We start from the raw sequence: 21,650 nt of genomic DNA, 5'->3' as shown, positions 1-21,650 counted from the left end.
TAGAACCCAGCGGTGTATTTGTTACTCGCTGTTAGCGGGTTTTTATCAAACTTAGAAAGTCGTCCGTCACACATGGCGAGTTAACACGGTGTTTTGTGTTGCTAGTTGTGCCTCTATAGCTTGAAAGATAGTTACTCAAACACTTTCATATATGCATTGAACTGAAGAATAACGTTACATCGTGTGAGAAGGACACACAATACATGTGATTAATCAGCGGCTACATCAGAGAAGACGCGGCTTGTGTGAACTCCGGTTCCGGGGAGCAGAGCGCCATTACGGCTACACTCGGCTTACTTTATCACGAGGGAACATTTGCTGGCAGAAATAGTGAGTAACGTCAGCGCATGGGGACAGTGTGACGAGTTAACGAGTTGAAGTAAAAACGAGTCGAGCATGGCGTAGCACGTGACTCATGCATGCAGACACGTGAAACGTCCCGTCCACGAACGCTGCGTATCCTAACAACGTTGCGTTCTATTTACTGGAATTTGTCTACATCTGTATAATGTCACGTTTTCCCGTATTTTTCTTTCCAGCCTCTATGATCCATTAGCAAAAAAAAAGTAAATAATGCATTTGAACACGTTTAACCAGAGAATATGACATTGAAATGTTGTCAGCTCTTTTTCTTCTGTTTTAATGCTGAATCAGATGGATCATTGTTGCCAGCTCCTGCTGTGTTATTCAACCTGCTGATAGAATTATAATAACTACACGAACAGTAACTTCCCATGTAAAATCAAATGTCTTTGTAGTATGTTTAAGTATTTCTATTTTCCTCTCCTTTGCATTAGCCTTTCTGTCTCTCTCTCCCTCCCTTCGTCTGTTTCCATTTCTCCCTATCTCTTCCTTACACTCACCCTTTTCTACCTCTGCATCTAGCTCTTGCTTGTGTGTGTTTATGTACTCATGTGGATGTGTTTTTCCAATTATTTAATGATAACTTCATGTTAACTGATCAATCTCTCTAAATGTATTACAGAAATTTGTGAGTGTGCTTTGACGGCTGTCCGACCACAAGAGTCTCCTATCCGACTGCACCTGTGTCTGTTGTCCAACCTGTCTGAATTCAGGTAAAGAAGGCCATCATAAAGTTTCTTTATATAAGTATATCTGCCAAATTGCCTTGTCTTTTTTTTGTTAACTAGAGCAGCAGAAACCTTTCTCGTCCATCGTCAAAAATGTGATGTGTTTTTTAGGGGGGTGGGGCAAATGTGGAATTGTAAGCTGTGTAGCAAATCTATATCTTCTAGATATGACCTACTGAAACATCTGAGACTACAACACCGTCAAAGGCAGCGCTACCCGTGCCCACACACAAACTGCCCATGTACTTTTAAGACATGGAATGCTATGCATATTCATTTAAGTAGACTCCATCCTAAACAAAATTCCCAAGAGCTGCTGGAACTGTCAACATTCAGATGCACGTTATGCACTTGCAGAAGTCTATCTACTGAAAAGGATTATTTCATACACATTGGCACTCATTTGAAGAGTAATGAAACTGTTACATGTATGTTTATGGGTTGCAGTTTTAAAACAAATGTATACGGAACCTTTCACTCTCACAAAAACAGAAAGCACAACCCACATACCTTGAAAAATTTCAAGCCAGGTGTAGTTACAACCAATCCAGTTTCCTCTGATAGTCCAGAGGAAGATGCATATCATCTGGATGACTCTGCAGTAGAAGCAGACCCTGCATGTGCAAGTACTGATGTGGATTTAAACAAGAACTTGCCTGAAGTAATTGAACAAAGTTTTGCTGCAGCATTGCTCAAGTTGGAGCATTTTGCACATGTGCCAGGCAGAAAACTGGATGAGTTTTTAGAGGAATTGCATTACTTGTCAAGTTCAGCAACATTGCCTCTCTCCATTAACGTTCTTGAGACTGTATTTCAGAAACATAGTACCACAACTGATGTAGCTGTGTTAACTGAAGTAGCCACTGCTCTGGGCACATCTAACCCCTTGCTCAAAGCCATAGGGAAAGATGGTCCCCTGAGCACATCTTATCTTCGCAACCAGTATTATAAAAAACACTTTAAGGTTGTAGAGCCCATTGAGTACATACTTGATGCCAAGGAAAAACAAAGTTTTCAATATGTGCCTATACTGAAGTCTTTGCAGCAGCTCTTTGATAGAAGCGATTTTGTGGACAGGGTAGTTGAAAACCACAAAGCACAGCAGACTAATAGGCAGCATACTGAGCCGCAAACTTATAAATCTTCTCAGGATGGTTCTCACTTCCAGGCGAACAGTTTTCTGTCCGGGGATGAGGTGAGAATTTTGATAACTTTATATGTAGATGACTTTGAGATCTGCAATCCCCTGGGTACTTCACGCAGGAAACATAAGCTTTGTGGAATCTACTGGACCTTGAGTAATTTGCCTCCAGGTTCATATTCATCACTTGACTCAATTTACTTGGCAATCCTGTGTAAATCTGATGATGTGAAAAAGCATGGTTTTGACAGTGTCTTACACCCTCTACTTCGAGATATGAAAACTCTGGAAGAAGAGGGAGTTTTCATTCCATTGCTCGGAAAATGTCTAAAAGGAACGATTCAGGTTGTTGCAGCAGATAACCTGGGTGCTCACGGTTTAGCTGGTTTCAACGAGAGCTTTTCTGGTGGGTATATCTGTCGATTTTGCACAGGAACAAGAAAAGACATCCAAACAAAAGATGTAAAGTCCGGTGCATTTATTCTCCGAACAAAGGAACTCCATGACTCTCATGTGAAATCAGCTAAGGAGAACGGTGCAAGTTGTTACGGAGTGAAAGGCCATTGTGTTATCACCAAAACTCTTTCCCACTTCAGTGTTCTCACAGGTTATCCCCCAGATCTTATGCATGATGTTTTCGAGGGCATAGTGCCGGTAGAGCTTGCACGGTGCTTGGCATTGCTGATATCCAAAAAATATTTCAGTCTACAAACCCTCAACCAGTCCATATTGCATTTCCCTTACAAGTGGGGAGACAAGACCAACAAGCCACATGTGATCCCACATATGTTTTCAACAAGGAAAACAATTGGTGGGAATGCTCATGAAAACTGGGCTCTGTTGCGACTATTACCATTCATAGTTGGTCATCTGGTGCCTGAGGGTGAAATGGCGTGGCAAATACTTATGGACTTGAAAGACATTGTAGAGCTTGTCGTTGTTCCAACACACACAGATGAGTCCATTGCCTATCTTGAGGGCAAAATTTCAGAGCACAGACAAAAATACCAAGAACTGTTCCCTGAAATGCAGCTCCTTCCAAAACATCATTATTTGGAGCACTATCCCCAGCTGATCAGGATGTTTGGTCCTCTTGTGGGGCACTGGACCATGCGATTTGAGGCTAAGCACAGTTTTTTTAAGCAGGTTGCACGACATACCAATTGCTTTAAAAATGTGCCCCTCTCGCTAGCTGTTAAGCATCAGCTCATGATTTCACATCATTTGAGATTGTGTAGTTTTGAAAAAACTGCCCTAGAGGTAGCAAATGTCTCAACCGTTTCTGTCGATGTTTTGAAACATGAAGTAGTTCATACTATTGAGCAGAAATTCCCCGGTACGACTGAAGTCCACCTTACTAAGTGTGTGTCAAGCAAAGGTGTAAATTTCAGAAATGGAATGATAGTCGCTCATGGATCTTCAAGTGGCCTGCCTGATTTCGCAGAGATAGTTTAGATTTGTGTTTTGCAGGAGAAACTGTGTTTCATCGCAAGAAGGCTTTTTGGATGGTACAGGGAACATTTCAGAGCCTTTGAGCTGAGTGCATGTCCAGCCAGAGAAACGGTTTTGATTGAGCTTGATGAACTGGCTGATGACTACCCTTTGTCCGACTACTTTGTTGGACCTCTCAGAATGGTGACATTAAAAAGACATATTATCACATAAGGTATGTTAATGTTTATATAATGAATGTCAAATGGCTTTGCTCTAGCATTGTTTTTTGAATTTCTGACCAATTTTTGTTGAAACATTTGAGCCTAATCTTCTCTTTCCTCATTTGCAGACTGCGGTGAAATGACTGATCCAGTTAAGTTCCGAATCATTCTGGGAGAGAATAATTCCCAGAGATTGATCCTTCCTGGCGGGATACCAGACTCTATCAGTGACCTTGCGGACCAAATAAAGCAGCAGTGTGGAGTAGAAGGGGACTTCAGACTTCAATACATGGATTACGAGTTTGGGAATGAATTCACCAACTTGCTGTCAATGTCAGATGTCCAGGACAAAAGTACCATCAAGGTCATATTTAAGTCCATTACTACTGTCCAGCATGATGGCTCTCGGCCCCCTCCCTACCCAGCTGCTGCTGCCACCATTCGATCTCCAGATGACTCCTCTTCCCTTTCTTCGGGTAGCTCACAGGATACAGAAATACTGTCTTCACCGGAGTCCACTTCCTCAAGATCCTCTGGATGGCCCATTATCTTCACTGTTCCCCGGTTCTCCTATGATGCTGAGCTGCAGCTGGACAGGGCCAACACTGCTTTTAAAGAAACTGGAACTTTGTTAAGTCCTGATACCCAACTTAAGTCAGCCATTCTTGATGGCTTGACTGAAACTATTGTGAAGTACAAAGTGTACCTCTCCGACCGTGAGTTTGAGGAGGTAGCTGAAGCTCTTGTATCAGCACATCCATGTTTGAAAGAACCAGGCTCAGTCACTGGATTTGGCGGCTGGAAGACGAGCTTGAAATATAAACTTGGTAACTACCGAACAAAGCTCAGGCGGCTTGGCTGCCCAGAAGTCACAGTAAATGCCCTAACACACAAACCTGGTGGCAAATGCAGTCCTGCTTATGGTGTAAAGAGACCAAAAAAAGCAGAAGTGAATTACTGCCCTGCCTACCCGTCTGGTGAAACTGCCGAGACACAAGAAGGACTAAGAGTGGCCCTCCTCTCAGAAGTGAAGAAAAGAAACAATGAGGAGAATGTGGCGAAAATGATGGACAAGACCTTTGCTTACAGGAGGCAAGAAGTAGTTCGGGAGTCACCAATGATAGCTGACTTCAAAACGAGGTGGCCGGCTCTCTTCAATGTGCATGAGGTAAGTAAATGACTGTGTGAAGGAACATCCTCTTTCACTTTTTACAGTGTGAGCTATATAGAGACACCTATTTGCAGACTGATGTATTTCATAAACTGGTAAAGGTTCACTGGCTCTGACCGTGGAATTTGAATGGAGAAAACTAATATTGATAAACCAAACATGTACCACTGAAATCAAAAAAGCCAAACTAATTTTTATTTTTTTATCTTTCCCAATTTGTAGGTGTGTTTGGAATTCAAGAGAATCACAACAATCCATTTAGAGTCAAAGTTCTTCTCTGAGCTGGATGCTTACTCTGCAGACCTAATCAAGTTGTTTGCCAAGAAAGGCGGAGTTCAAGGGAAACAGATCAGAAGCATCATGGTACCCATGACTGAGGTATGATAATGGAGAAGTGACTCATGTTATGTACTCATATTTATAATAATTACACATCTATTCTAGCTTCTTAATGCTTATCATGTTGTGATGACCTGTGAATCTTGCATCCGGTGTGTGAAAACAACTCTGCTGGCTGGTGTTGATGTTTTTCCTATTGTGTTTTTTCTTTTTTCCCATATTCTCTCTAATCTGCAACCTTAGACTGACAGCATTGATGTCAGAAGAGAATGCATACTGAAAAGTCTTTGCGTCTACTTGAATGAAGATCCAGAGAAGCTGGTGAAAGAATACCTGGTATGTTGATTTAACTTAATCTTCACTGGGGATGATCATGGTTAATTTTCCCCTTAATTCATATAGCCCTTAAAACTTTCAAAATATCAGCTCCAAAAACATTTGGAATGCATTTACTTTGATTATTTGAAGATGGTTGGGGATAGCTGTTTTACATTAATAGTGTAAAAATGCCACGTGCTGTAAGATATGGAATATAATGCACATAAATGAAACATTATTTCTCTTATTAAATTTAATTTTTTTCTTAATTACAGAGCGATGATGAAAGCAGTCTGGCGGCTATGGCAGAGACGGTCTTTGGAGTTTTTGTCATTCGACACCACGGTGCAGGGCCCAGTGAGAACCCAGAGGATGTCGGAATTATTCTGGAGGGTGTAATGGTGTTGCATGAGTTGAGGTATGTGCCTTTTGCAGTGGCAATGTTGCTTGCGCTCGTCTATGCTCTAAACCTGAGCTACCCCAGAGAACTAAGATACACCTTTGAAGCTCTGCAGAAGATCATTATGAAACTAGATGGAAATAAACTTTCCGCAAAAGTGCAAGCTCTCAAAACATTGCTTTCCCGTTAATAACCACACAAGGTACATGACTGAGCTCATCCTCACCTTAGGAAATCACCTTGTGATTGCTTTAGATTGCTTTAAATCAGTAAAAAATCTCGTTCAATCAAAACATAATTGAAGTTAAAATACTCCGACTGTAAGAAGGTTTTCAATGATTCTCTAAAGTAAAAATGTTTTTCCTTGACAATGTTTTAGATTGCCCACTGTTGGTTTTTATGTAATAATATCCCTAACTGTGAAATGTTTTTTTTTTGTTACTAAGGTTAAGTAACATTTTTTTGGCACTTTAAAAATAAGTGAAGCAGTGTTTTGTTTATAATGTTCAAGTTTTGACACTGAGCCGGCTTCAATTCATTGAACCTCTGTTTCTGATGTTAATGTTCACTGTTACATTCTAAATATGTTGGTCTGATGTTGAAGTGGAATGTGAAATGTTTCAAGGGAAATGTGAGTCTAATGCTGGCCTCACACTGCAAGGTTCTCGTCAAATTTATGCCCTGGCCCCGCCCAACAATCGACAGAAAAATCGGGTCTGCGACATTGTCAGTCCTGATTGAGGGGGGTACTGATCAATCGTAAGCCTTGATCGGCTAATATAGCGTCGGGGGTTACCCGATCGCTTTAAAACATTTTAGAAATTTGTTGAATTAGATCTTTCCAAAACTTTCTATCTGTGACCATTCCCTCGGCCACGATATTCTAATGGAGTCCTGTAATATGTGATGGCTACTAGACAGTCCCCCATTTCTTAAAAGCACTCTACTGTTCACTAAATCACTCTACTTTTGTGAATTTGCTTCTTTATTTATATATATATATATATATATGTGTGTGCGTGTTCTCAAAAATGGGAAAGTATATTTTTTTATATTTACAAGCACCTGAAAGTGTTAACTTTTCTCGCACTTTGAAAAATAAGGGAAGCAATGTGTTGATGTTAAGAGAAAGTATTTTTTTATGTTGTTTACAAGTACACCTGAAAGTGTTGAACTTTGTTCTTTTGAAGAAATACAATTTGATTGCCTCATACACAGTTTGTCTTGTCTTGTTTCCAGCCTTTTAAACATTTAATTTGGTTTTGTTACTAGTCACATTGTTTGGACTTGAAAGCTATGGTTTGAATTTACTTAATTAAATCATGGAAAGAATTTCCACGTGATTAAAAGGCTTTGTTTTAGCACTAAGCAATTATGTTGGGCCAACTTAATTTTTTTGGGATAGATTAACTCAATTTAATAGTTTAAATTGTATTAATTTGAAATCAGTTGGATAAACTCTATTGAATTAAGTTAGTCTTAATTAGACTAACTATTAAATCAAGTTGGATCTAATTCAACAAACTAAGTTGAATCAACTGTAAGATATAACACTAACCCAACCTAAGAAAATTACGTTAGACCAACATAATTGCTTTATGCTGAAAGAAACCCATTTAATCATGTGGAAATTCTTTCCATGATTTTTTTAAGTAAATTCAAGGAATTATTTTTTTGAGTGAATGGTGTCTGTTTCCTGTGATTCTCTTCTGACTCGTTTGGAGTAGGTTTTGATTCGTTTGTCTAGGACCCTTCCCTGAGTTGGGTCGGTTTTCCTTGTGATTTCTGGTTGAGGCGTCGGATCCTCCGGTTGGGTGAGAGCAATAATGTGTGCTTCTGTCTGGTCGATGGTATCAGGTTTCAGTCTGGTTTGAAATTTCCTAGTTGCCCATTTTGAGGCTATCTCGAAAGCCAGGGGCCAGTCTGTGGTGAGTATGGTCTCTAGTTCGGACAGCGTCGTTTGGATGCCCTCTACGTAGTGATCAATGAGGATTAATTGAGTGGTATATGCCCAATTGCGGGCATTACCCTCCAGAGACTGCTTGGTTTTGTCAGTGATGGAGACTGGTTTTATGACATTTATCAAATAATCTGACAGTCTCTGGAAGGTAACAGGTGTTCTTTTGTCTTCAGCTTCCTCACTGATTTTTATATTGTTGAGGTGATGTACTTGTCTGATCAAGTTGTACATTTTACGGGTTTGTTGGCCCAGTGTGGTGTTTTTTTGTGACATGTAATCCGGTTTGGGAGCATTGTTTGTCCTGGTGGGTTGATTTCTGTTGAAATCCCGATTCGCCGGTACATATGGTTGCATTGTTTTGTTATTACTATGGTAATAACGAGTGTTCTCTGAATACGCGGGCAGGTTTCCATGGAAACCACGTCCCTTTTGTGCGTTTGGTTGTGGTTCTCGGTCATTACGGCCGTAATGGCGAGTGTTGTCTGCATGCGTAGGTCGGTTTCTACGGAAATCCTGTTCCCTTTGCATGTGTGGTCGGTGTTCTCTGTTGTAATAGTAGGTGTCATGTGTACGTGTGGGTGGGTCTTCATTGAATCCACGTCCCCTTTGTACGTAGGGTTGCTGTTCTTGGTTATTATCATTATAATAATAATGGTGAGAGGGGCCAGAATAGGAAACATCACGACGTCTCGGTTTGTCTTGCTCTAATCTGTGTCTCACTCCTGTCCCGGAGGAAGATTTGACAGCGTCCGCGTAGGTACGGGACCGCCCTCTCTCAGGTGAATGGTAAGTGGGGTAATCAATGCGTTGGCGTGGTCCGTTTCTGGCCTTGCCATAACGCACTAATTTCCAGTCATACATAGTGTGAATTTATTTTAAAGCCCGCCGCGACGTTTCGATATAATCTATATCTTCTTCAGGCTGTGGGCTTGTAAAATAGGTAAAATTGGTAATAGCCACAAAGTTATTCTTTTGTGACAGGTGAAACATACATTTACAAACAGAAGTCCCTTTGTATTGGTATTAAACTGTTTGATTTGCAGATCACATGAGGCAAGGAGCTCTGAGTCCTGTGCTTGTTGAGTCAGAGTGAGCAGTGAGCTTTCTGTGGCTCAGCTTAAATAGACTCTGTCTTGGTTTGGCTCCTCCCCCTTCTCTCTTGACTCTCTCTCATATTTCTTTCAGTGCTGGGATGCCTTGAATGATTTTAGAGGTGGTCCGAAGGTAGGGTAAAATTGATTATGGGTAAGTAGGTATGAGGTAAGTATTTTTTATTTGTTAGGTAAGTATAAAGGTAAGTGTAATAAGGTAGGAATAGACCTGTATGGTGTAAAGTATTTTTGTAATGTTTGTTGTTTTAACATTTCCTGTTGAAATAAACATTTTTTGTCAACTAATGTTGTTTGTCTTATTTTATAAAAAAAGTTTGATGCAATCCTGAGTCGTTTTACTCTTTCTTCACTTTCAGCTATAACCATGTCCTGGATTGAATTCTAATTTTCCAATTGTATCGTTCCCTGAACAAATAAGGGATGGGGGTTAGGATGAGGGCAAGGGGTCCTGTGGTTAGGGTTAGGGGTGGGGGGTCCTGGGTTAGGGTTAGGGTAAGGGGTCCTGGGGTTAGGGTTAGGGTAAGGGATCCTGGGTTAGGGTTAGGGTTAGGGTAAAAGGTCTTGGGGTTAGGGTAAGAAAGCAGGGTCCTGGGGGCCGTAAGTTCCCGGTCTCTTTCTGGTTGGTTCCTGTATGGGAGTCGATTCTTAAGAATTGGACATAATCGTCCAGTATGGAGGGTTAGGTTTAGAAGATCTATCTCGATGACTCCCCCCGCTTCGTCCGACGACTGGGCAGTTTGGTCTGGGGAGCCAAAGGCAATGCACTGGCCGACGCACGTTGTCAGCACTCTCACAGTCTCACATATCCCCTTTTGCCGAATTGTTTTTTTAAACTTGATTTGAAGGTTGTTGAATTTTAACGGAGTTGGTTGGGCTATTTTTATCTATAGGCACTATTTTGATTTCCTAGTTTTATGAAACACATCATCAGTAGTGGACCTCAGGGTCATTGGATGTTTCGGCCATTACCACCAGACACCCTCTCCCAAGGAAGGCCCCGCCAGGGTTGATCGGACCCCAGGGTGTGTCCAACTAAGTTTATAGTAATCTAATTGTAAGGTAATTTTAAAAAGGATTCACGGTTTTATTAGGATCAACTGGTTAAGTTTAGGCAATAGATTTAAATGGTTAGGTTTAGGGTTAAGGTTAAGGCTAAGGTTAAGGTTACGTTTTTAAGGTTTAGGGTTAGGTTTAGGCCTCGGCTTCAAGCCTTAGGTTTAGGCATCGGGTTTAATGGTTAGGGTTAGAGTTAAGGTATTGGTTAAGGTTTTAATTCGGATTAAGGTTTAGGTCTCTGGCTCGTCACGACTTTGAAAGGACAGTGTGGTAAAACTCAGCTTTGTGAAACTCACCGTGCTCTGGCCTTGAGCTCCAGTCCTGGTAGAGACTCAGGAGTTAACATCCTTAAAGGTTTAAGCCTCTACAGTGGTTCGACTTTGATAGGACAACTTGGTTAAACTCAAAGGGCTCTGGCATTGAGTTTCAGTCCTATTGGAGACTCAGGAGTTAACATCCTTTAAGGTTAAAGTCTCTTCAGTTGTTCAACTTTAATAGGACAGCTGGGTAATACTCACACACCGCTCTGGGGTCAGCCGGGGTCATCCTTCTGTCGGTTTTGGAAAAAGAGCTAAATGCTATGAAGCTAAGCGCTAGGTAGCTAAGTTCTTTTCTTTGTTCTCTCTCCTTTCAGGAAGTGCTCCCATCATGCATTGCGGAAGGGGCGTGGCCATTTTCTAAAATGGCGTCTGAGAATTCCATCCTATCTGTTTAAAATTGAATAATTATGGGTTTTATTTGTCTGAAAAAGTAATATAATTCTTAATTAATCATTCAACTAATATATAGATATATAATAAATTAATTTAAAACAATTTATATATAATTAATTCATTTAATAATATTAAAATTGTAAAATCTTGGATCTAATCTATTTTTAATCTCTCTTTTCTGTGATTTAACAAGTGAGGGAGACAGAGTTAGAGGGAGAAGCCTGTTCGGGCAAGAGCTCCCTCCCGCCTGTTCGGGCTGACACTCTGTCTCCCCCTTTACTCTCTCACTTACTGAAGTGAGAGAAAGAGGGGAGAAGAGGGATTAAAATTTGCTTTCAAATACTTGAGTATATCGAGGTTCTTCTTAGTGTATTATTTTCCAGAGACTTATTTCTCTCTAATCTATTTTTAATCTCTCTTTTCTGTGATTTAACAAGTGAGGGAGACAGAGTTAGAGGGAGACGCCTGTTCGGGCAAGAGCTCCCTCCCGCCTGTTCGGGCTGACACTCTGTCTCCCCCTTTACTCTCTCACTTACTGAAGTGAGAGAAAGAGGGGAGAAGAGGGATTCAAATTTGCTTTCAAATACTTGAGTATATCGAGGTTCTTCTTAGTGTATTATTTTCCAGAGACTTATTTCTCATCCTTTTTCAGGCTTGTTCTTTTCTTAAGGCAGAGCACCGATCTGAATAAATTTGGTAGGGATATGCAAATCGTTTTTCAAAGAGAGGCAGCTCTTCCGATGGCACGGGCTGGGTTAGGTTTAGAAGATCTATCTCGATGACTCCCCCCGCTTCGTCCGACGACTGGGCAGTTTGGTCTGGGGAGCCAAAGGCAATGCACTGGCCGACGCACGTTGTCAGCACTCTCACAGTCTCACATATCCCCTTTTGCCGAATTGTTTTTTTAAACTTGATTTGAAGGTTGTTGAATTTTAACGGAGTTGGTTGGGCTATTTTTATCTATAGGCACTATTTTGATTTCCTAGTTTTATGAAACACATCATCAGTAGTGGACCTCAGGGTCATTGGATGTTTCGGCCATTACCACCAGACACCCTCTCCCAAGGAAGGCCCCGCCAGGGTTGATCGGACCCCAGGGTGTGTCCAACTAAGTTTATAGTAATCTAATTGTAAGGTAATTTTAAAAAGGATTCACGGTTTTATTAGGATCAACTGGTTAAGTTTAGGCAATAGATTTAAATGGTTAGGTTTAGGGTTAAGGTTAAGGCTAAGGTTAAGGTTACGTTTTTAAGGTTTAGGGTTAGGTTTAGGCCTCGGCTTCAAGCCTTAGGTTTAGGCATCGGGTTTAATGGTTAGGGTTAGAGTTAAGGTATTGGTTAAGGTTTTAATTCGGATTAAGGTTTAGGTCTCTGGCTCGTCACGACTTTGAAAGGACAGTGTGGTAAAACTCAGCTTTGTGAAACTCACCGTGCTCTAGGGTTAGGGTTAGGGTTAGGGTTAGGGTTAGGGTTAGGGTTAGGGTTAGGTTTAGAAGATCTATCTCGATGACTCCCCCCGCTTCGTCCGACGACTGGGCAGTTTGGTCTGGGGAGCCAAAGGCAATGCACTGGCCGACGCACGTTGTCAGCACTCTCACAGTCTCACATATCCCCTTTTGCCGAATTGTTTTTTTAAACTTGATTTGAAGGTTGTTGAATTTTAACGGAGTTGGTTGGGCTATTTTTATCTATAGGCACTATTTTGATTTCCTAGTTTTATGAAACACATCATCAGTAGTGGACCTCAGGGTCATTGGATGTTTCGGCCATTACCACCAGACACCCTCTCCCAAGGAAGGCCCCGCCAGGGTTGATCGGACCCCAGGGTGTGTCCAACTAAGTTTATAGTAATCTAATTGTAAGGTAATTTTAAAAAGGATTCACGGTTTTATTAGGATCAACTGGTTAAGTTTAGGCAATAGATTTAAATGGTTAGGTTTAGGGTTAAGGTTAAGGCTAAGGTTAAGGTTACGTTTTTAAGGTTTAGGGTTAGGTTTAGGCCTCGGCTTCAAGCCTTAGGTTTAGGCATCGGGTTTAATGGTTAGGGTTAGAGTTAAGGTATTGGTTAAGGTTTTAATTCGGATTAAGGTTTAGGTCTCTGGCTCGTCACGACTTTGAAAGGACAGTGTGGTAAAACTCAGCTTTGTGAAACTCACCGTGCTCTGGCCTTGAGCTCCAGTCCTGGTAGAGACTCAGGAGTTAACATCCTTAAAGGTTTAAGCCTCTACAGTGGTTCGACTTTGATAGGACAACTTGGTTAAACTCAAAGGGCTCTGGCATTGAGTTTCAGTCCTATTGGAGACTCAGGAGTTAACATCCTTTAAGGTTAAAGTCTCTTCAGTTGTTCAACTTTAATAGGACAGCTGGGTAATACTCACACACCGCTCTGGGGTCAGCCGGGGTCATCCTTCTGTCGGTTTTGGAAAAAGAGCTAAATGCTATGAAGCTAAGCGCTAGGTAGCTAAGTTCTTTTCTTTGTTCTCTCTCCTTTCAGGAAGTGCTCCCATCATGCATTGCGGAAGGGGCGTGGCCATTTTCTAAAATGGCGTCTGAGAATTCCATCCTATCTGTTTAAAATTGAATAATTATGGGTTTTATTTGTCTGAAAAAGTAATATAATTCTTAATTAATCATTCAACTAATATATAGATATATAATAAATTAATTTAAAACAATTTATATATAATTAATTCATTTAATAATATTAAAATTGTAAAATCTTGGATCTAATCTATTTTTAATCTCTCTTTTCTGTGATTTAACAAGTGAGGGAGACAGAGTTAGAGGGAGAAGCCTGTTCGGGCAAGAGCTCCCTCCCGCCTGTTCGGGCTGACACTCTGTCTCCCCCTTTACTCTCTCACTTACTGAAGTGAGAGAAAGAGGGGAGAAGAGGGATTAAAATTTGCTTTCAAATACTTGAGTATATCGAGGTTCTTCTTAGGGTTAGGTTAGGTTTAGAAGATCTATCTCGATGACTCCCCCCGCTTCGTCCGACGACTGGGCAGTTTGGTCTGGGGAGCCAAAGGCAATGCACTGGCCGACGCACGTTGTCAGCACTCTCACAGTCTCACATATCCCCTTTTGCCGAATTGTTTTTTTAAACTTGATTTGAAGGTTGTTGAATTTTAACGGAGTTGGTTGGGCTATTTTTATCTATAGGCACTATTTTGATTTCCTAGTTTTATGAAACACATCATCAGTAGTGGACCTCAGGGTCATTGGATGTTTCGGCCATTACCACCAGACACCCTCTCCCAAGGAAGGCCCCGCCAGGGTTGATCGGACCCCAGGGTGTGTCCAACTAAGTTTATAGTAATCTAATTGTAAGGTAATTTTAAAAAGGATTCACGGTTTTATTAGGATCAACTGGTTAAGTTTAGGCAATAGATTTAAATGGTTAGGTTTAGGGTTAAGGTTAAGGCTAAGGTTAAGGTTACGTTTTTAAGGTTTAGGGTTAGGTTTAGGCCTCGGCTTCAAGCCTTAGGTTTAGGCATCGGGTTTAATGGTTATGGTTAGAGTTAAGGTATTGGTTAAGGTTTTAATTCGGATTAAGGTTTAGGTCTCTGGCTCGTCACGACTTTGAAAGGACAGTGTGGTAAAACTCAGCTTTGTGAAACTCACCGTGCTCTGGCCCTGAGCTCCAGTCCTGGTAGAGACTCAGGAGTTAACATCCTTAAAGGTTTAAGCCTCTACAGTGGTTCGACTTTGATAGGACAACTTGGTTAAACTCAAAGGGCTCTGGCATTGAGTTTCAGTCCTATTGGAGACTCAGGAGTTAACATCCTTTAAGGTTAAAGTCTCTTCAGTTGTTCAACTTTAATAGGACAGCTGGGTAATACTCACACACCGCTCTGGGGTCAGCCGGGGTCATCCTTCTGTCGGTTTTGGAAAAAGAGCTAAATGCTATGAAGCTAAGCGCTAGGTAGCTAAGTTCTTTTCTTTGTTCTCTCTCCTTTCAGGAAGTGCTCCCATCATGCATTGCGGAAGGGGCGTGGCCATTTTCTAAAATGGCGTCTGAGAATTCCATCCTATCTGTTTAAAATTGAATAATTATGGGTTTTATTTGTCTGAAAAAGTAATATAATTCTTAATTAATCATTCAACTAATATATAGATATATAATAAATTAATTTAAAACAATTTATATATAATTAATTCATTTAATAATATTAAAATTGTAAAATCTTGGATCTAATCTATTTTTAATCTCTCTTTTCTGTGATTTAACAAGTGAGGGAGACAGAGTTAGAGGGAGAAGCCTGTTCGGGCAAGAGCTCCCTCCCGCCTGTTCGGGCTGACACTCTGTCTCCCCCTTTACTCTCTCACTTACTGAAGTGAGAGAAAGAGGGGAGAAGAGGGATTAAAATTTGCTTTCAAATACTTGAGTATATCGAGGTTCTTCTTAGTGTATTATTTTCCAGAGACTTATTTCTCTCTAATCTATTTTTAATCTCTCTTTTCTGTGATTTAACAAGTGAGGGAGACAGAGTTAGAGGGAGACGCCTGTTCGGGCAAGAGCTCCCTCCCGCCTGTTCGGGCTGACACTCTGTCTCCCCCTTTACTCTCTCACTTACTGAAGTGAGAGAAAGAGGGGAGAAGAGGGATTCAAATTTGCTTTCAAATACTTGAGTATATCGAGGTTCTTCTTAGTGTATTATTTTCCAGAGACTTATTTCTCATCCTTTTTCAGGCTTGTTCTTTTCTTAAGGCAGAGCACCGATCTGAATAAATTTGGTAGGGATATGCAAATCGTTTTTCAAAGAGAGGCAGCTCTTCCGATGGCACGGGCTGGGTTAGGTTTAGAAGATCTATCTCGATGACTCCCCCCGCTTCGTCCGACGACTGGGCAGTTTGGTCTGGGGAGCCAAAGGCAATGCACTGGCCGACGCACGTTGTCAGCACTCTCACAGTCTCACATATCCCCTTTTGCCGAATTGTTTTTTTAAACTTGATTTGAAGGTTGTTGAATTTTAACGGAGTTGGTTGGGCTATTTTTATCTATAGGCACTATTTTGATTTCCTAGTTTTATGAAACACATCATCAGTAGTGGACCTCAGGGTCATTGGATGTTTCGGCCATTACCACCAGACACCCTCTCCCAAGGAAGGCCCCGCCAGGGTTGATCGGACCCCAGGGTGTGTCCAACTAAGTTTATAGTAATCTAATTGTAAGGTAATTTTAAAAAGGATTCACGGTTTTATTAGGATCAACTGGTTAAGTTTAGGCAATAGATTTAAATGGTTAGGTTTAGGGTTAAGGTTAAGGCTAAGGTTAAGGTTACGTTTTTAAGGTTTAGGGTTAGGTTTAGGCCTCGGCTTCAAGCCTTAGGTTTAGGCATCGGGTTTAATGGTTATGGTTAGAGTTAAGGTATTGGTTAAGGTTTTAATTCGGATTAAGGTTTAGGTCTCTGGCTCGTCACGACTTTGAAAGGACAGTGTGGTAAAACTCAGCTTTGTGAAACTCACCGTGCTCTGGCCCTGAGCTCCAGTCCTGGTAGAGACTCAGGAGTTAACATCCTTAAAGGTTTAAGCCTCTACAGTGGTTCGACTTTGATAGGACAACTTGGTTAAACTCAAAGGGCTCTGGCATTGAGTTTCAGTCCTATTGGAGACTCAGGAGTTAACATCCTTTAAGGTTAAAGTCTCTTCAGTTGTTCAACTTTAATAGGACAGCTGGGTAATACTCACACACCGCTCTGGGGTCAGCCGGGGTCATCCTTCTGTCGGTTTTGGAAAAAGAGCTAAATGCTATGAAGCTAAGCGCTAGGTAGCTAAGTTCTTTTCTTTGTTCTCTCTCCTTTCAGGAAGTGCTCCCATCATGCATTGCGGAAGGGGCGTGGCCATTTTCTAAAATGGCGTCTGAGAATTCCATCCTATCTGTTTAAAATTGAATAATTATGGGTTTTATTTGTCTGAAAAAGTAATATAATTCTTAATTAATCATTCAACTAATATATAGATATATAATAAATTAATTTAAAACAATTTATATATAATTAATTCATTTAATAATATTAAAATTGTAAAATCTTGGATCTAATCTATTTTTAATCTCTCTTTTCTGTGATTTAACAAGTGAGGGAGACAGAGTTAGAGGGAGAAGCCTGTTCGGGCAAGAGCTCCCTCCCGCCTGTTCGGGCTGACACTCTGTCTCCCCCTTTACTCTCTCACTTACTGAAGTGAGAGAAAGAGGGGAGAAGAGGGATTAAAATTTGCTTTCAAATACTTGAGTATATCGAGGTTCTTCTTAGTGTATTATTTTCCAGAGACTTATTTCTCTCTAATCTATTTTTAATCTCTCTTTTCTGTGATTTAACAAGTGAGGGTTAGGGTTAGGTTTAGAAGATCTATCTCGATGACCCCCCCCGCTTCGTCCGACGACTGGGCAGTTTGGTCTGGGGAGCCAAAGGCAATGCACTGGCCGACGCACGTTGTCAATACTCTCCAGTCTCACATATCCCCTTTGTCGAATTTGGTTTTAAACTGTAGTTTTAATTTAATCCCTATTTTATTCGTTTTTTGTAAGTTAGGTTAATTTGTTTTTTTTAACAAAAGTAATTTTTTATTTGGTAGGCTTTGGTTTTCTTTTTTGTTCTTGTCCTGCATTGAAGTTTTAAGGATTTGTTTTGATTTAATGTTTTTCTTTTTTTTGTATTGTTTTGTAAAAATCAATTTGGACTATTTTTGGTTATTTTCTGTTTTTCTAAATCTATATAAAAGGTGACACATCATCAGTAGTGCACCTCAGGGTCATTGGGTGTTTCGGCCATTACCACCAGACACCCTCTCCCAAGGATGGCCCCGCTGAGGTTGATCAAACCCCAGGGTGTGTCCCACTAAGTTTATAGTAAGTCTAAGGTAATTTTAGACAGGATTATTAGTTTCGTTTTTAGGGATCAACCGATTTCGGGTTAGGGCTTCTAACTGATGTTTTTTTAGGGTTAGTTTCTTTAGGTCCAGAGGTTGATGGTTTAGGGTTTAAATGGTTAGTTTAAGGGTTAGGTTTAGGGTTAAGGGGTTAGGTTTTTTAGGCGTAGGATTGAACGGTTAGGGTTAGGATTAAGGTCATGTATAGGCCTAAGGTTGAACGGTTCGTTTTTAGGGTTAGGTTTAGGGCTAGGGTTAAGTGGTTAGGTTTAGGCGTAGGGTTGAGTGGTTAGGGTTAGGATTTTAGGGTCATGTCTAGGCATAGGGTTAGGTTTTCAGGTATTAGGTTAGGTTCAGGGCTGGGGTTAAGTGGTTAGGTTTAGGTGTAGGGTTGAATGGTTAGGGTAAGGATTAAATCCAGATAAGTAGAATTAAATTACTCAAGCTTAGGTAAAAGTATCTGGTTAGGGTTAGGCGTAGAGCTTAATTAGTTTAGGGTTAGGTTTTTAGGAAAACTACTGGGTTAGGATTAGGGCTAGGGTTAAGTGGTTAGGTTTAGGGTTAGGGTTGAATGGTTAGGGTTAGGTTTAGGTGTAGGGTTGAATGGTTAGGGTAAGGATTAAATCCAGATAAGTAGAATTAAATTACTCAAGCTTAGGTAAAAGTATCTGGTTAGGGTTAGGCGTAGAGCTTAATTAGTTTAGGGTTAGGTTTTTAGGAAAACTACTGGGTTAGGATTAGGGCTAGGGTTAAGTGGTTAGGTTTAGGGTTAGGGTTGAATGGTTAGGGTTAGGTTTAGGTATAGGGTTCAATGGTAAGGGTTAGGATTAAGTTCTAAGTATAGGGTTACCTGGTTAAGTTTTAAGTAGAAGTAACTTGGTAGGGTTAGGTGTAGAGTTCAATTAGTTCAATTCAAAAGGTCAAGATTAGGTTTTTAGGAAAATTAAATTATTTTAGCTTGGTGAACAATTCTTTAACCTTTTTCTAAGAAAGGATTTTACTTCGTCTTAATGTTTGTTCTAATCAGAAACATATGGTAAGGTTTTCTTGGTGGATCCGGAGATGGTGAGAGGAGCTCTTAGGTCCCGTTGCATCCACGGCCTGGTCCCTAAGTTGGACCAGGGGATGGAAATTTGGAGGGAAATGACAATTTGAAGGAGTCCAATTTGTTTGGTTTTTTTTGGAGAAAAGATTCTGATTGAGCGTGTGTAGTGCAGAAATGTATCGTTGTATGGTTGAGGCTATACCCCATAGAAGACTGGGCAACGTTTAAGGTCTTGATGCCCTAGACCACCACACCCCACGTGCTGTCCTAGAGTCGGACCTGGGGGGGCCGCATACTTACCACCTGCTCAGCACAGACTATTCGTTATCACCGCAAGGTATCCCTAGTCTGGCCAGTCAGGTTCTGAGAATCGGGCTTGTCTTCCTCTGGAAGGAGGCTTGGTTAGGTTTTTAAGTTTTACAGTTTCACAGAAACAGATTACCATAGGAAGCTCCCACAAAACAACCAGAACCAGCCATGACCAGCATTGCCTTTCCAGTTATCATGAGGGTTTGGAGGAAACAAGGAATTTTTCGCCAGGGCTCTGCCTCCTTGACTCTCCATAGCTTCCATTAAGATGTCACCCACAGAGACAACTAGAACCAGCCATGACAAGCATTGCCTTCCTAGTCACTCTGAGGGCTGAAAAAAATCAAGCTTTTTGCGCCAGAGCTCTGCCTACTTGACTCTTCCAGACACCCTGGATTCTATTTGAGATTTCTGTGTTCCAAATACAACGCACAACTACAGAAATCTCTGAGACATACCTGTGTTCCTATTACAACGCACAACTCCAGGATATGCTCATACAAGTCAGACAATAGAACGCTATTTCTGGAAGACTCACCATAGGATATGGCCTTGCAAACAGTCTTGAGATGTGAGGATTTTTGGTTAGGGAGGTCATTCTCCTGAAGATCTTTTTCAATCGCGGTTTCGGTTTTCACCTGTGTGGGAGGAGTCCCCCATCCACCCCAGCTGGTTTGATTATGCAAATTAGCAAAAAAATGTTTAAGTATTAAAACCCGTTTTTATTAGCATAAATGAGACCTTTGTAAGGTTCCTTATTCATTCCTAAGTAACTGTTCCTGTTTGTAGAATTTTGGGACACTGTTTTGACCAGGCAAATGTGTTGTTTTAGTAGAACGCCTCCTTATTTCTTTATGTTACTTCCTGGTTGGAGCCTCTCACTTCCTGTATGAGGTCAGGGTAAGGTTTCCTGCTTTCCTGAAATATAGAAAAGTCATGAAAAAAAATTTATATAAAGAAAAGAGGGTACCTAGGTTAAAATTATTTTTTGATATTTTTCAAAAATAAAAATTTATATTTTTGATTGATATGAGTGGTTAGACCATCTATCATCTTCGTTGAGGTGGGTATATTTTTTCTTGCAAGATAGAAAATTTCTAAAAAATTATGTGTATAAATGTTGGGTGGTGCCCCTACTAAAATTATTTTTCAAAATTTTTTAAAAAAAGAAATAGAAATATTTTTTTATTATAATTAGAAATATTTAAGGGAAGCAGAGTCGGGGAGAGACGCCCGTGCGGGCAAGAGCTCTCCCCTTCCTATACGGGCTGACACTCTGCCTCCCTCTACTCTCATTTTCATGAGAGAAAAGAGGAGAGGAAAAGGGGTTTATTTCTACTGTGAACATTTTTTTAGAATATCTTGTTTTCTGGAGGAACCCCGATCTGGGTTTGTTTGGGTTAGGGCATTTAGGGGAAGCAGAGTTAGGGAGAGACGCCTGTGCGGGCAAGAGCTCTCCCCTGCCTGTACGGGCTGGCACTCTGCCTCCCCCTATTCTCTCATTTTCATGAGAGAAGAGAGGAGAGGAAAAGGGGTTTATTTCTACTGTGAACATTTTTTCAGAATATCTTGTTTTCTGGAGGAACCCCGATCTGGGTTTGTTTGGGTTAGGGCATTTAGGGGAAGCAGAGTTAGGGAGAGACGCCTGTGCGGGCAAGAGCTCTCCCCCGCCTGCACGGGCTGACACTCTGCCTCCCCCTATTCTCTCATTTTCATGAGAGAAGAGAGGAGAGGAAAAGGGATCCATTTCTATTGTGAATTCAGATTATATTTCCTTCGGAGGGATTCAGAACTGGGTTTGTTTGGGCTGTGGCCATGAACAGAACCTGGCGGTTCCATTCCTTGGTTTTCTGCCTTTAACCTGTCCCCTTGTGTCATCATTTTCCCTTTCATTTTTTTATTTTTTTAACACAAACTTTTTTTAATTGGTATTTAGAACTTTATACAGTTTTTGTGCAACATGTTTTCCAAACAGGGGGTGGGTTTTGATAAAACCATACAGACACATTTTTATAGAAGATAGCGGTTTTACATTTTGTTTTATTATAACACTTCAGTTTTTTTTCTTTTTTTTCAAAAAACAGCAATTGAACCTGTGTACATTTGTTTCAAGAAAGACCTCTAATGAGGTTGACCTGCTAAGAGGTATTTCTCATTTAGTCCATTGGGGAACTTTGTCCCCAGTCTGGTGGTCCAGTCTCTCTCTGTCCTTCTTCTTTGGTAGGTTGTCCAGTCTGGGTTGTGTTGGAGTCCCCTCATATGGAAGTTTCCGAATCCGTGTTTTCGGAAGTGCTGGACCAGGTAAGTGTCCGCTTTTTGGTTGTGTCCAATGTTATATTTATGGTGAGACAGGCGGGTCCTCAGGGAGTTACGTGTTTCACCTACATATTTCATCGGGCATTTTCTACACTGTATGATGTAGACGCAGTTTGATGTCGTCATGGGGATATTTTGAGGGAGCTGGTAGACTGCCC

At 40.9% G+C, this 21,650-nt stretch overlaps 1 protein-coding gene across 1 annotated transcript; it reads left to right on the top strand.

Moving 5' to 3' along the window:
• The first annotated feature begins 4,026 nt into the window (after positions 1–4,026).
• On the top strand, positions 4,027–6,458 carry LOC133950599 (uncharacterized). Its single transcript, XM_062384650.1, has 4 exons — positions 4,027–5,055; positions 5,281–5,436; positions 5,641–5,733; positions 5,991–6,458. The coding sequence occupies exons 1-4, from the start codon at positions 4,027–4,029 to the stop codon at positions 6,303–6,305; spliced, it is 1,593 nt and encodes a 530-aa protein (XP_062240634.1). The 3' UTR covers positions 6,306–6,458.
• The last annotated feature ends 15,192 nt before the right edge of the window (positions 6,459–21,650 follow it).

This window comes from Platichthys flesus, unplaced genomic scaffold (genome assembly GCF_949316205.1).
Source record: "Platichthys flesus unplaced genomic scaffold, fPlaFle2.1 scaffold_31, whole genome shotgun sequence".
Classification (NCBI taxonomy): domain Eukaryota; kingdom Metazoa; phylum Chordata; class Actinopteri; order Pleuronectiformes; family Pleuronectidae; genus Platichthys; species Platichthys flesus.
The sequence above is the reverse complement of the archived record's forward strand: the minus strand, read 5'-3'. Positions and strand labels throughout refer to the sequence as shown.